Source organism: Phaenicophaeus curvirostris, chromosome 1, assembly GCF_032191515.1.
Source record: "Phaenicophaeus curvirostris isolate KB17595 chromosome 1, BPBGC_Pcur_1.0, whole genome shotgun sequence".
Lineage (NCBI taxonomy): Eukaryota > Metazoa > Chordata > Aves > Cuculiformes > Cuculidae > Phaenicophaeus > Phaenicophaeus curvirostris.
Genome location: NC_091392.1, coordinates 24,673,406 through 24,687,008, shown reverse-complemented (window position 1 = coordinate 24,687,008; position 13,603 = coordinate 24,673,406). Strand labels below are relative to the sequence as shown.

Here is a 13,603-nt window from a genome sequence, read left to right as displayed (position 1 = left end):
CATTTTCTTCTTTTCCAACAATTACTAGTATTTTTTTTTTCACTTGAAATAGGATTTTAGTCTCATTTGAGTCCCCGCTACTTAATTCCTACTTTAAGCCATAATCCTCTCTCTGTCACATCACACCAATCTCTTTGTAGCTAATTCTGATGTCACAGATCTTGACACTTTATGTACCAGAATTCAGCCTTTCTTAAATGTACAAAGTACAAATATTTCAGCCAGTCATTTCAAGGCGCTAAACTCAATGTACAAACTGTGAAAGTAAGAGCTGCTGGTTACCACTTCTCTGTAGTATATTAGTGGACTTCTTGGTTCATTAAGAAGGCAATAGAGCATACTCTTTGGCTTTTCCTTCCACGATACTGTTTCTGAGGGGAGCCTCTCAGATACACACATTGTCCACAAAAGTTTAAGGTGAGGTGATCATTTTCCCAAATAGCCAGTGGTGTCAGGAAAGACTTTGAACCTGGATGGGTTTCAGGCCTCTGATTTAAAACAGACACAGTGCTGTAACACAACCAGATACCCATTTGTCCAAATGCACAGTTTGTTTGGGGATTTTTTTTCTGTTTCCTGATGAAACATATAAGTCCATGAAACAACTTGAAGACTGCAGCAAGAATCCAAGTGATTCTTTAATGGAACCCATTCTCTTCTCTATAGACAGGGAGTTGTCAGTGAAGAATTCAATTCTGGAAAAACAGCAAAGATAAAAAAGCAACTAGAAGCAGTAACTTTCCTGTCAAGCTAGGCATGTTAAAAAATAGGAGCAGCTATTGATCACAAAAATAATCTATAGCTGAAAATGAAACCTCTTGTGACTATTTGTCAGAAAAGGAAGTTCTATATAACTGCCTCAGTGCTGAGCCAACAGCACCATAAATCAGGCTTTACTAATTGCACCAAATCAAACCCCCTGAACTTTCATATGGAAGAAGAATATCTGCATCATTGAAAGCTCAATGCCTACAGCTAAGCAACTAATTTCAAATTAATGAATTTATAGGATATAATATACTGAGTGTTCAAGCTAAAAAAAACGTAACATCACAAACATTACGAAAAATTTTTTCACAGAAAGGGTCACTGGGCACTGGCACAGGCTGCCCAGGGAGGTGGTTGAGTCACCTTCCCTGGAGGTGTTTAAGGCACGGGTGGACGAGGTGCTGAGGGGCATGGTTTAGTGTCTGATAGGAATGGTTGGACTCGATGATCCAGTGGGTCTCTTCCAACCTCGTTATTCTATGATTCTATGAAAACCAACCCAACAAACTACTTCAATAAAACTACAGAAAACATCCTTTACTTGATGTGATATTTTATTTCACATGATTTGATATATGTGATAGAACCATCATTACAAGCTTTCCTAAATTAGTAATTACACTTGAACATTCTTAAACCTTTCCACTCTGTGTTTTCTAGTATTTCTTACGGGAACAGCTTAGAGGCTACATCACTGATAATGCTCACCTTTTTCAGAGAAACTTAAAGACAAGCTAATACATATTGAAGTTGAGCATATTATTAAAATACAGAAAACAGACACCTCTCAAGCTTCAGAATATATTCGGTTTATTTTTGTTTCAGGTTTTGTTGACATACGCTTAAAATAGGTTATCGCAGCAGGAGGTTTGGCCAGGGGATCTTGGGGTATAAAGGATTTGGTGCGTTCGTTAGCCTGGTATTACTAGAACGAAACAAACGCACGTTGGGAGGAGGAGGAGGAACGCCTCGTGGTTCCTGGCTGCGAGCTCTGTGGAGGAGACACCGAGCGCCCCCAGACCCTCGGCCGCCCCCCGCCCCGCGCCGCCGCTGCCCCGCCGGGAGCCCGCTCCCCGGCCTCCACGCGCCATCTAGCGGCGGGAAAAGGGGGGGCGGCTTGCGCGGGAGCGGAAAGGAAAGGAGGAGGAAAAGGCTCCCATCCCGGTCCCGGCTCTCGCCTTTCCCTCAGCCGGTAAGAGCCATTTGGATACCGCAGCGAGAACTCCGGAGAGGCTGGGGGCAGGTGGTGAGGAGCGTCGCCACGCTTCGCTCCCAGGCATTTCATCCCCACCCCCCCACCCCCCCCCAACCCCATCATCCCTTCTTTCAGTAAACCGCTCCTCTTCCCTGGAAGGGCGGTAGCGCTCCCGAGAGCCCCCCGAGATGCCTCACCTACAGCCACCGCCCGAGCCCCGCCGCGAACTCCGGGGCGCTGCGGGCGTTGCTGCGGGCGCAGGGCCGGCCCCGCGGGGGCACATGCACTCGCACTCGTACACTCACACACACGCACACACGAGGCGCACCCCGCGCTCCCCGCCCGCCCTGCGCAGCCGCCCGCAGCCCCTTTGTTCCGCCCGCGGAGCGATGCCCCGCGCGGCCGCCGCCGCCGCCCCGCTCCGCCGCTCCCCCGCGGGCGGCCCCGGGCGAGGCGGGGGAGGCGGCGGGGAGCCCCGCGCAGGGCAGGATCCGCGCCCGCAGCCGCAGCCGCGCCGCAGGGTCCGCGCACCGCCAAGGACGCGCCGAGCCGAGCCGCCGGGCGCGGTTACGTGGCGTTTCCCCCCACCCACCCCTTGAACTTGTTGCTCGGCGGCGGCGGCGGCGGCGGAGGGGGGGGGGCGGGGGTGGGGGAAAGCCTTATCATCGATGTCCCTTTGGATGCGATCGAGCTTTCTCAGGAGCGACTACTTCGCCGGCGTTCCCGGCGGGGCGCGGAGATCGAGAGGCAGAGCCTCCCCCCCCCCCCGCCACCAAATCACACCCGCCCCCCGCCCCTCGTTTCCAAAAGTCTCTATGCAACTGAGCGCTCTCGCCAGACTTTCCAGGTAGGTGCCGCGGGCCGGGCGCGTCCGGAGGGATTGCGAGAGCGGAGCCGAGGGGAAAGGGCGAGAGGAGGGAGGACGATCCGCTACGGAGCCCCGCGCCCCCCTGCCCGCCGCGGCCGGGGATGCCCCGTGCGTCCCACCTCCCGCGATGCCCCCGCGGTCCCCGCGCCCCTCGCCCCGCGTCGTCCCGGGGAGCCTCCCCTTTTCCCGGGGCCGCTCCCCGCGCCCCCTCCGCCCTCCGGCGCTTTCCCCACGCGGAAAACTTGCCTTAAAAGTTTAATGCCGCCTCCCGGAGCTCCTCCCCCTGCCCCGCCGGCTCCCGGGGCCCCGAGCCGGGGTCAGGAGGAGTCCCCGGGGCGGCGATCAAGGTCAGGCGGCGCATCGGTGTCGCTGCCGCCCCGGGGCCGCGGCCGAGCGGGGGAGGGCTCCGGCGGAGCCGCGGCGGCGGGCGGGGAGCGGAGCGAGGAGGGGCTGGGGAGGGAGATGTGCCGGGTGGCCGCACCGGGGCTGCGAGCTGCTCCCGGCGCTAGCGCTGCGGGGACCGCCGCATCCATCCGGGCGCCTGGCGCGGACCGTGGATCCCAGGGCTCTGGCTGCTGGAGCGGCTGCCTCCGATACGTTGATTTCCGAGTGCCTGACTGGCTAAGCAGCCCCTGGAGAGGATCTTCTGGGATGAAAAAGGGGAGGAAATAAAAAGGAAGCAGAAAGATTTTGGGTTAATATTGAAAATCACAACAATGTTCTGAAATTCTTTTGCTTCAGAAATGTGTGAGCGTTTGTATTTTTCTTTTCCCTCTCTATTTTAGTGGCTGGACCAGAACTGCCTCTAGATTGGCTCTAGATTGAGCTGTAGTGGGTGTTTGGGACCATGGCAGCGGGAGTAGCAGCTTGGTTACCCTTTGCCAGGGCAGCAGCTATAGGATGGATGCCAGTGGCCACAGGTCCCATGCCAGCTGCTCCACGGCAGGAGAGGAAGCGAAGCCAGGACTCTCTCATTGTGCTGAATGTGAGTGGCATCCAGTTCCAGACGTGGCTGGACACTTTAGAACGCTACCCTGATACTCTGTTGGGCAGTTCGGAGCGGGACTTCTTCTATCACCCTGAGACGCAGCAGTACTTTTTTGATCGGGACCCTGATATTTTCCGACATATTCTCAACTTCTACCGTACTGGGAAGCTTCATTATCCGCGTCAGGAATGCATCTCGGCTTATGATGAGGAGCTGGCCTTCTTTGGCATCATCCCTGAGATCATTGGTGACTGCTGTTATGAGGAGTACAAGGATCGCCGGCGTGAGAATGCCGAGCGCCTGCAGGATGATGCTGATCAGGATCATGCAGCTGAGAGCTCCCTGCCCTCAATGACAGCTCGGCAGAGGATGTGGCGGGCCTTTGAAAACCCACACACCAGTACATTGGCTCTGGTCTTCTACTATGTCACTGGCTTCTTCATTGCCGTCTCTGTTATTGCCAATGTGGTGGAGACAGTGCCCTGTGGGGTAAGCCCAGGTCACATCAAAGAGCTGCCCTGTGGAGAGCGCTATGCTGTGGCTTTCTTCTGTCTGGATACTGCCTGTGTCATGATATTCACAGTTGAATATCTCCTACGTCTGCTGGCAGCCCCTAGTCGCTACAAATTTGTGCGCAGTGTCATGAGTATCATTGATGTGGTCGCCATCATGCCGTATTATATTGGCCTGGTGATGACAGATAATGAGGATGTCAGTGGCGCTTTTGTGACACTACGAGTCTTTCGTGTCTTCAGGATCTTTAAGTTTTCCCGCCACTCTCAGGGGTTGCGCATCCTGGGCTATACCCTGAAAAGTTGTGCCTCGGAGTTAGGCTTCCTCCTCTTCTCACTCACTATGGCCATCATCATCTTTGCCACAGTTATGTACTATGCAGAGAAAGGTTCATCAGCCAGCAAGTTCACCAGCATCCCTGCAGCCTTCTGGTACACCATTGTCACCATGACAACACTGGGGTAAGTGCAGCTGGTGTTTGGTTACAGCCAACGTTTCCACGAGTGTGTTGGCATGAATGGAAAATACTCAATTTAAAAAGATGTTGATAGAAAAAATGCCAGGGTAAGTTTTTGTTGCAGAACTTTATGAACACGACTCATCACTTCTTTCTAGATTTTACACATGCGAGTGAGTTAGAAGGGTTCCTTAACTTAAAATAATCAAACAGCAAAACTCAGATAACCTGAAAAGCAAACAGGAGAGCAAAACAATATTGAAATTGCTTGGGTTCTTCACAGTTTTTTTCTCAGATTTTATTTGGGTTTGGATAGTGAAATTGGAATGTTTTATGAATAATTGCAAGTTAAAAGTGGATTTTTAAGAAATTAATGTGTTTGCTGACAGTACTTGTTACAGTGTTGCTAAGTAGTGATAATTGTAAGGAGAACCCAAGTGCAGTCTTTCAATCTGATCACGCACAAAAGTTTGTGGATCTGCCATTTTCTTTGAAGCGATGTATTGATGTGGACATGGATATTGAGTTTGGTGTTACAAAGTGATTTGTTTTCATGAAAATAAACCAGGTACAGATACTTTAATCTTCATAAAAATTATTCCTGATATTATTAAAGACACTGGATAGATTTTCTTTGATTTCCATGGACCTGTAACTTGTGAATGACAAGTGTGAAGCTACACTGACCAGTGATAGACTCTGGAAAATTAACTGAATAAATGCGAGACACATCACAGATCACGCATAAGTCTTAAAATAATAATTCTAGTAGCAATATAAATTCTTCCAGAGAATTAGGAGTTAAAAAATGTCATTGTTGACATCAGACTCCAGTGCGGTTTAGTGGAATGACAGGAGATAGTGTTTTGTCAAGTCTCTGATACCAGTCATATTTTATCAGCTGATTCTGTGCACCAAGTTGTAAACTGCATTTATCTGTAATTACAACAGGGATTTAGAAAGCTGACTAATTTGAGTAGACTATTTTTTGACCTGTTCTTAATTTTGAGCTGTAAATTAGCATCTGTGAAACTGAAAATTTGTTCATTCCTTAGAAACTGTCTAGTTATTTAATAATTACAGATATTAAAAGACAAACTTTTCACTTCTATGAAGACAAACCTCATCACGTTATTAGTCAAGTGCTTTGCCACATCTTGTTGGGACTGTTGAGATTTATGAAAAATGTATAACTTTTAAATTTAACAAAATGAAAGTACTTTATTAACTATTATGAAAAAGTTGATTTATTATGTGCAATTGTAATTAGTTGGGAAACACACATAGAGAATATTGAAAAAGATAAAGGGACTGTCTTATGCCACCATTTTTTATACAGAGCTTTTATCTTCAGCGTGATATAACAAATGAAGATAAATATAGTGTATTGTAAATATTTCATACTACTTGTAAGGGCAAGTTATGCTAAAAAGGAGTGACAAGAGCTTTGGGAATTTTAATCTGCTTTTTAGGTTCCTGGGTTTTTTTCTTTTTTTGTTTTTGTTTTCTTCTGGTAGTGACAAACTGAAGGGACAAGTTAGCAGAAAGGACAAGTTGTACAACTAACTAGTTCCGTAGCTCTGTATTTTCTAATGCTGATGGTTTTGGCCCTATATTTTTAATAAGAACTGAAAGGTTTTCAACAAATTAGGTCTTGTGAATTTACCAATGTTTAGAATATATAAGGTTATTACGAAAGAGCCAGAGCAAGTCTGTGTTTTTTGTAACCAAAGGTGGGTTTGGAGTAAGTAATTTTCGTGGTGATGGAAGGTTTGGGCAGTTCTTGTCCATGGTCCTGAGCAGAATTTTGCCCTCAGCTTTGTCTTCAGTTTTACAGTCAGTTTGCAGATGATTATGATGTAGGTATGATATCTCTGTGGCATTGATATGATTTGTTGCTTTCTTTCTTTTTCTTTTCTTTCTTTCTTTTTTTCTTTTTTTTTTAAAGAGTATTATTCTACAGTTCCGGGTTTTGATGTATTAGTTGGAGTAAAATCTTCAAAAGTACTGATGAGATTTGAACGTCATTAAAAATCCCTTTGAATAGAGCCTAAGAACCTATTTTCAAGTTGGCAGCCATACAATATTTAGGTCCTAAGGGGGAATAAAAAGGAGTAAGAAGGATTAAAAAATACGCTCATGCTTGCCTCCTTTCTCAAGGTGGTTTGCACAGAGAAAGTTTTGAGTAGGTTGTACAGAGATTGAAATTTCACCCTCAGAAGTTCTCAGAAGTTCAGATATAATTATAAGTTCAGATATGACAGACATCACACACTTCTGGGAAATTTTTAATCAATGCATTAGGTAGATGATGTCCTTTTAATAACATCGTGATAACCATATGAAGATTATGTTTAAATGTTAAATAGAGATATGAATAATTTAAATAGAATTAACATAATAAAAGCTTTGAAATCTTTTTTAGTTGATGCAATAATTACACAAAAAGAGGGGAAAATTATAACGAAAAGCAGCAAGGGTCAGTGAAAGCTGATTGTAATTAGAACTGCTACCTCTGTGCTCTGTGCCAAAGCTTCTCATCCATTTACTACTACATAATTCCTGTTCATTTTTAATTTTAGGTTTAGCTGAATTAGGGCTATGTAAGTGGACTGTATATGAACAATCTTTTCCTTCTAACAACAAAGCTGGATGAAGTCTTTGCTTTCAATGACAGTAGCACACAGCAGGTTATGGGAAATATTACCATGAAAGCTAATACCAAATAACAGATTAACATAAAGTTAAGTTTGTGAGTCTTGGTGTCATTCTCATATATTGCTAGATAGCAAGGGTATTGAGTAAGCGACCTTTGTAATTTGGGGAGTTATTATCTTGGAAACAGAGCTATATTTCTCAGTTCTGCATGATTGCTGAGCAATTAAAGTGTCTTTAAAAAACATAGATTACATTTTCCTCTGCAGAGTGCCAATGACTTCAAATAGTACTATATTTTAGCCTCCAAGGATATCCCAGCTATTAACTATTCTTGACTGTTCAGTTTAAGTAGTACGTTAACTGTACACAGAGAAGTTACATGGAAGAACAGGAAGAAAAGAGGAGAAGTGATAAAGGGGTAATGGCTGAAAGAGAGAGAGAGATGACTCTAGAATAGGAGCATGCACTCTGCCAGAAACTGAGCTGTCTGATTTAAAATTTCAAATTAGTGGTTTAACAATGTTAATTGTAGCAAAAGCAAAAGTAAAGTAGGGACAAAATGGGACAAGATAATAAAATTGAAAGAGGTCACAAATCAGATTGTGGAGATCCAGGGTACCAATGCAAAGCATAGAAGTTATGGGCATAAAGGTCAAGAACCAGGGTAGTGAAACCTGGCAGAGGTCTATTGAACTGGGACTGGCAGCTCAATATGGGGGGTTGTGAACACCTGCACCTATAATGACACACTTATGTCACTTGCTGCTGTCACCTTATAACATAATAATTTAATGACTTTGCTTCCACCCTGTCAGTAGCCAGGAAATGAGCGGGAATAGTTGGTAAGGTTTTGGTGGTGTAAGGGTAATGTTTATTCTCAAATCAGGCAGAGCTATAGTGTGGTTTATGTTTTATAAAGACATTATACTTTAAATAAGGAACAGTGCTCGTCTGTGACTTGTTCTAAACCAATCTCACTGCTATATTAAACTTTTATATTTATAGGCCTCACATTGGGTAGGTTTGTGAAGTTATACAATACTTTTGTAGATAAGCACAATACTTTATAAAGGGAAGCTTGAACATAAGACTATTCATTTATTTGCTTTGTTTGTAAAAACTAGAGGTTTGTTTTCCAGAGAATATAAATCAGCTATTCATTTCCATTGTGTGTTAATATAGTCTATAAAGTATGAGGAATCCCATCTAAGATATACGAAATTCCTTAGAGACTTTATGATCAAGCAGGTGACTGGGTGTTACAACAGAAAACTTCAAACTGTGAACAGGGGAACAGGGCAATGGATTTAATTTTCCTGCACGTTCTGTTCTCTCCTATCTTCACTCTTTTTCCATTCTTGTTGATTCCCTATGGGTACATTCCATCTATTTGCTTTCTTCACTTTTCTTCGGAACTACCACTTTCCATAGTCTTCCTGTTTGGGGATTTGTTTGTTGGCTTGACACCTTTCCGCTCTTGTTCAAGACAAGTTTAACGTTCATGTCAAGACTCTTCTGGCTTTATTTTTTCTGCTTCTTTGTTCCAGAATCCTCATTCACCCTTCACCATTGGATCAAATCTTTCATTCATCATAGTCATTCAATTGACCTGAACTTTCCTCATAACAGATTTTTTTTCTGACCTTTGTTTGATAGATTTTTTCCTTATGAGTGTCATAAAATTTCCACATCACTCTTTTTCCCTAAATGCCAAGCACGTTATCTGCTTGTCCTTTTCTGACCAGTGTGAGTACCTTTAGTTTCTTATGGTGTCTGTGTGCTAGCTGAAAAAACCCCATCTCTTTAGGACTTGTATGAAAAAAATTGAGTTCAATAAAATCTAACAAGAGAGCACAAAATTAGAAATCTTGTTTTGTGAACAATATCAGGAAAAGTTTGGAAATACTCTTATGATTACTGTTACAAAGGTAAAGATTATCAAAGTTGTAATATTATTTCTGTATCTTGTACCTACATGTTGGCTTGTTCATTCATTTTGTGTTTGGTATTTTGAACCCTCTTTCAAATAGCATTGTTCTATTTTTGTGTTCTTGTATACAACCTAGTGAATTTTGTATTTTACAAATGTATTTGATGTCTCAATCTTTTTCCTCTTCACAATAGAGATTTTTAGCCTTAATAGTTAGAATACTGTATAACAGAGGAGAGACAAAATGTTGTATAATCACCTTCAAAGCACATTACTAGACATTCAAACAGGGCTCCAGGGAGAATTTGAAATAGTGAAAAGTAAGGGTCATTTTCATGGCAGTAAAAAAAATAATAATATTTGTTCTCTAATAAAAAGATTATTCAAACTGTATTGTGCTGTTGTTGGCTTGACAGAGAACATGAGTCATGCTATCCTTATTTAATTGCACTGGGACCAGCTTTCCTGTTCAAAGAAATCCTGAAGATCTTTTAGGGGAAGGGGAGTTAGCTTAATTCACTGTTTTTTCTTGAGCATGAATTTCCTTACTTCGGTTAGGAAGAGTGTGATGGTGATGCTTGACAAAAAGATCTTTCTGCTCAGAATCAAATTTGTGTTCTCCTGTGGTAGATACAGATGGAATTGTGTTTTGTTGTTTTTAATGTGAGTCAATAATAAGAACAGCGAGACTGGTGTGGGCCAAGATGTAGCAAAGAAAAATGCTGACTTAGCACAGCAGAACAAATTGACTCAGAGTAATTATAACTGGTGCCTGATCTATTAATTATGGCCTATCATTCAACTAGTCCTCAGTGAATATTGTGATTTTAGTAAAACCTCAAAGTGATCGAACACAAGAAGTTCAAACTGAGTGATGACAGTCTGTACTTGACTCACATCATTGTGCGTCTGTCTAAGAAGAAAAATTTGCAATAGAAAAGCCACATAAATCTATGAATACAGTATTAGAAATAGCACTGCTATGCCAAAAAAAATCTGGAAATGGGAAATGTATTTCTGAAAATGGGAACTTATAAATATTGCAGAAATAAAACAATTGTCCAAAATAAGTTGAGAACATTTTGCAACCTCAGAGTGACAACTTTTCAGACATTTGAAAGAAAGTCTAATGAACTGCTCCCATTACTTGATTTTTATGCTGTTGTAGTCCACTGACAGCAGTTCATAATTTGCATCATAGTAAGCTGATGAGAGAACATTTTTCAGGAGGGTTTAAGTGACTAGATAGCTAGAAAGAGGGAATGTAAATAAGAAATACAGAAACAAAGTTTAGATTCAATGTTACCAGGTTTCATTAGTTACGGAACAAGATAGCTGCCAGAGTGTTGGAAAAGAGTTTGTATATTTCTGTACCTATCATTTATTGGGCAATAGATAGGAGCACAGATTTTTGAGCAAGACATATTCTTTAAATCATCTTTTTTTCTGCATTGCTCATGCAGTGGAGGAAAGGTTTTTAAATTCATAGACAGTGCTTTGAAATGATAGCTTTATGCTACTTTTCTCAGAACAGTAATAGTTACCGTGCTTGGACTTTGACTCCTGTCACAATTAATAGTGTAAATTCTACCATTATTTCTTAAGTATATTTTGCTGAAGCATATGATTTGGATCTTCCTGTACCTATGGTAATATTTTATAATACCCCTATTAAGTAAAAAGTTGTGGATTTTGTTTTGACAAAAAAAACCCAAAACAAAACAAACCCCCACAATTTCCACCGAAGTTCGGAAAGAAATTTACATTGTTTCCACAGCATAGATTTAAATAAATGTGAATTGTGATGAAGTACAAAGCAGTGCATTTAACTATAGCACCTGATATGTAATATGTTTAAGTATGTTCTAGTAAAATAGTGGGTACAAATATTTTCTCAGATATGTGGTGTATGAAGGCTCAGATTTATACATGAACACATCCGAAGTTCATGTGACCAGTAATAGTCCTATAATATTGTAACTTTATTAAAAAAAAATCAACAAGATTCAGCTCTATCATAATTCAAATGAGACTGCATTCTTTTTCTTACACCAGCATAGACACACCTTGAGTATTATTAGAAAGCATATCCTAATATACCCAGTCATCAGTACCAATTTCCCACTACCATCAGGACAGATTCTAGCAGTTAAAGTCATTTGCAAAAGCTAACAAAACATTACAAGACTGCTATCTGTGTAAATATTAAAGATACAAAGATATTATTCATATAAACAATCATGTTCTTTGCATATTTAGAAAAAATGCGTTTTTTTCTTACATTCCATTGAGCAGCATTGTTCCGTACTTGTGTGCAGACCTCCATGCTGAAGGTAAAAAAACTTTGGAACCACTGTGTAAATGTACTTAATTAGGGCTTGATCCTGCACTGTTACAGAAAATGGGAGGTTGCCTAATAACCTACAAGAATGTAGGTTTCAAATAGGAACAAAGTAAAATTTCAAATAGGAACAAAGTAGGTTTCAAATAGGAACAAAGTAAAATAGGAACAAAGTAAAATTTTGCATATTTATAGTATTTAGGAGCAGTATTTTACATTTCATCCCTTTTTTTCCCAGTTTCATCCACATTACTGGTTTCTTGGATCTGGTTGGCTTAACAGTGAAGTCAAGTCTTAAAGACAGTGAAATCTGGGTTTATTATTTTAGAGGAGCCAAACACTGCAAGGAAGATTTTTAAAGGCATTTAAGTATCTGGAGATGTGGATAGGCACCCAGCTTGAATTCCAAAAAGAGGATTAGGTGCTTAGAAACACAAAGGAGAACGGTTGAAAATAAATAAGCTGGGGAACTAGATACCTAGTCACCTTAGAAAACATAGTCTTATCTGCACAAGAATAACTGCTAGGATAACTAGACTACTGTGCTGAGACTCTGGGTATGTTCTACCCCTACCAGAAACAAATTAATCTTATAAGGGTTCAGGTCTTCTCAAAATACAGTGTGCCCTATATTCACATAACACTGTGGAAGGAGATAGACTGTAGTGTATGGTATTCTTGGAAAAGTGGAATAAGTAATTCAAGAAAAACAAAAAAAATAAAAAGGGTAATAGCAGTGAAAGAATTATCTAAAGTAGCCAAGGGAAAATATATATTTTCATCCTAATTTTCTTGTCTCTATGTTTTTGAAATGAACAGCTTAAAATGAAAAGATACATAAGTAATGTGGGTTATGACATGCAGATATTGTTAAATTAATGAAAATGTTTTTTAGAAACCGGGTGCTAAATTATGAAACAGTGTCATTTATGGAATTCTGTTTTTTTCAAAGAAATATCCACCCTAAGGATTTATTGGCCAACAGGTCTCATGTTTAGCTCAGACACAGTAAATTTGTTAAGATGCTGATGTGTAGTGAGAAAAGGTAAACAGTAATCTTCAATTTGATGACTGAAAATTCATCTTCTCTGTTATGGTGGGAAATATTTTTATTTTGTCTTTTTTTTAATGTATATTTGTTTGTAGGCTTAACTGGGAGGTTTGAGAAGTACTTTGCCTGCATTTACTTTTTGGGTTTTTGTTCATTAATATGAGTTTTGTAAGCATGGTCTATAGCTCTGTTACTTGATTTTTACTTTAATCTGTGTTCCATGAAACATCTTTAAAACACATTTCCTAGCTCATTGTATAAAATGTTATTTTCTTGAGCTAAGTATCTTGTATCATAGTTCTCGAGGAATCATTGTGATTTGTGAGTGGTGTCTAGCTCAGATTCATGTCAAAAAGTGACATCAAGCAAAATTCTCAATATTAAGAACACTTGTATATTTTTTAAATGCTGATCTATTATAATATGAACATTAAAATAAAAATGTTATAAAATCTGTATCTGCAGAAATAACTTTGGCTGTTTGATTATTGAAAACTCAGTTTCCTCGGATAAAACTCCTTATGTTAGGAGAAAACACAAACTTCTAGGAATTTATTTAATTAGTCTGAGTACTTTGGCAAATTAAAATAAAATTAAGTATATTCCACAACAATTCTAGATCACCTTGGATAAAAAAAACCCAAAACTGTGAAACTCCATAAAAGTCCTTATAATGATCTAATTTTATGATAATACATTGACATGCTTTGATTAGTTAGTATTTTGGAATAAAAGATATTTTGAGGTCATACCCCTACTTTCTTCAAATGCGTATCCAGAAACATGATTTTTTGCATTGTACTGGCAGATTCTCAAAGTATTTTGGCTGATACA

At 40.9% G+C, this 13,603-nt stretch overlaps 1 protein-coding gene and 1 long non-coding RNA gene across 3 annotated transcripts in view; one reads left to right on the top strand and one right to left on the bottom strand.

Moving 5' to 3' along the window:
- LOC138717335 (uncharacterized) overlaps positions 1–3,207 on the bottom strand; it is a 47,120-nt gene extending 43,913 nt beyond the window's left edge. Inside the window, exon 1 of the long non-coding RNA XR_011336844.1 lies at positions 3,078–3,207. This is a non-coding gene — a long non-coding RNA (uncharacterized lncRNA). The remainder of the gene's footprint in view (positions 1–3,077) is intronic.
- The window catches only part of KCND2 (potassium voltage-gated channel subfamily D member 2), a 270,455-nt gene continuing 258,737 nt past the window's right edge, over positions 1,886–13,603 (top strand). Inside the window, exons 1-2 of one of the 2 annotated variants that reach the window (XM_069850764.1) lie at positions 1,886–1,960; positions 3,617–4,793. In XM_069850764.1, coding sequence (XP_069706865.1) covers positions 3,679–4,793 — 1,115 coding nt within the window. In that variant the 5' untranslated portion in view covers positions 1,886–1,960; positions 3,617–3,678. Of the gene's footprint in view, positions 1,961–2,749; positions 2,811–3,616; positions 4,794–13,603 lie in introns of those variants that run through there. The other variant, XM_069850754.1, reaches the window with a different exon arrangement.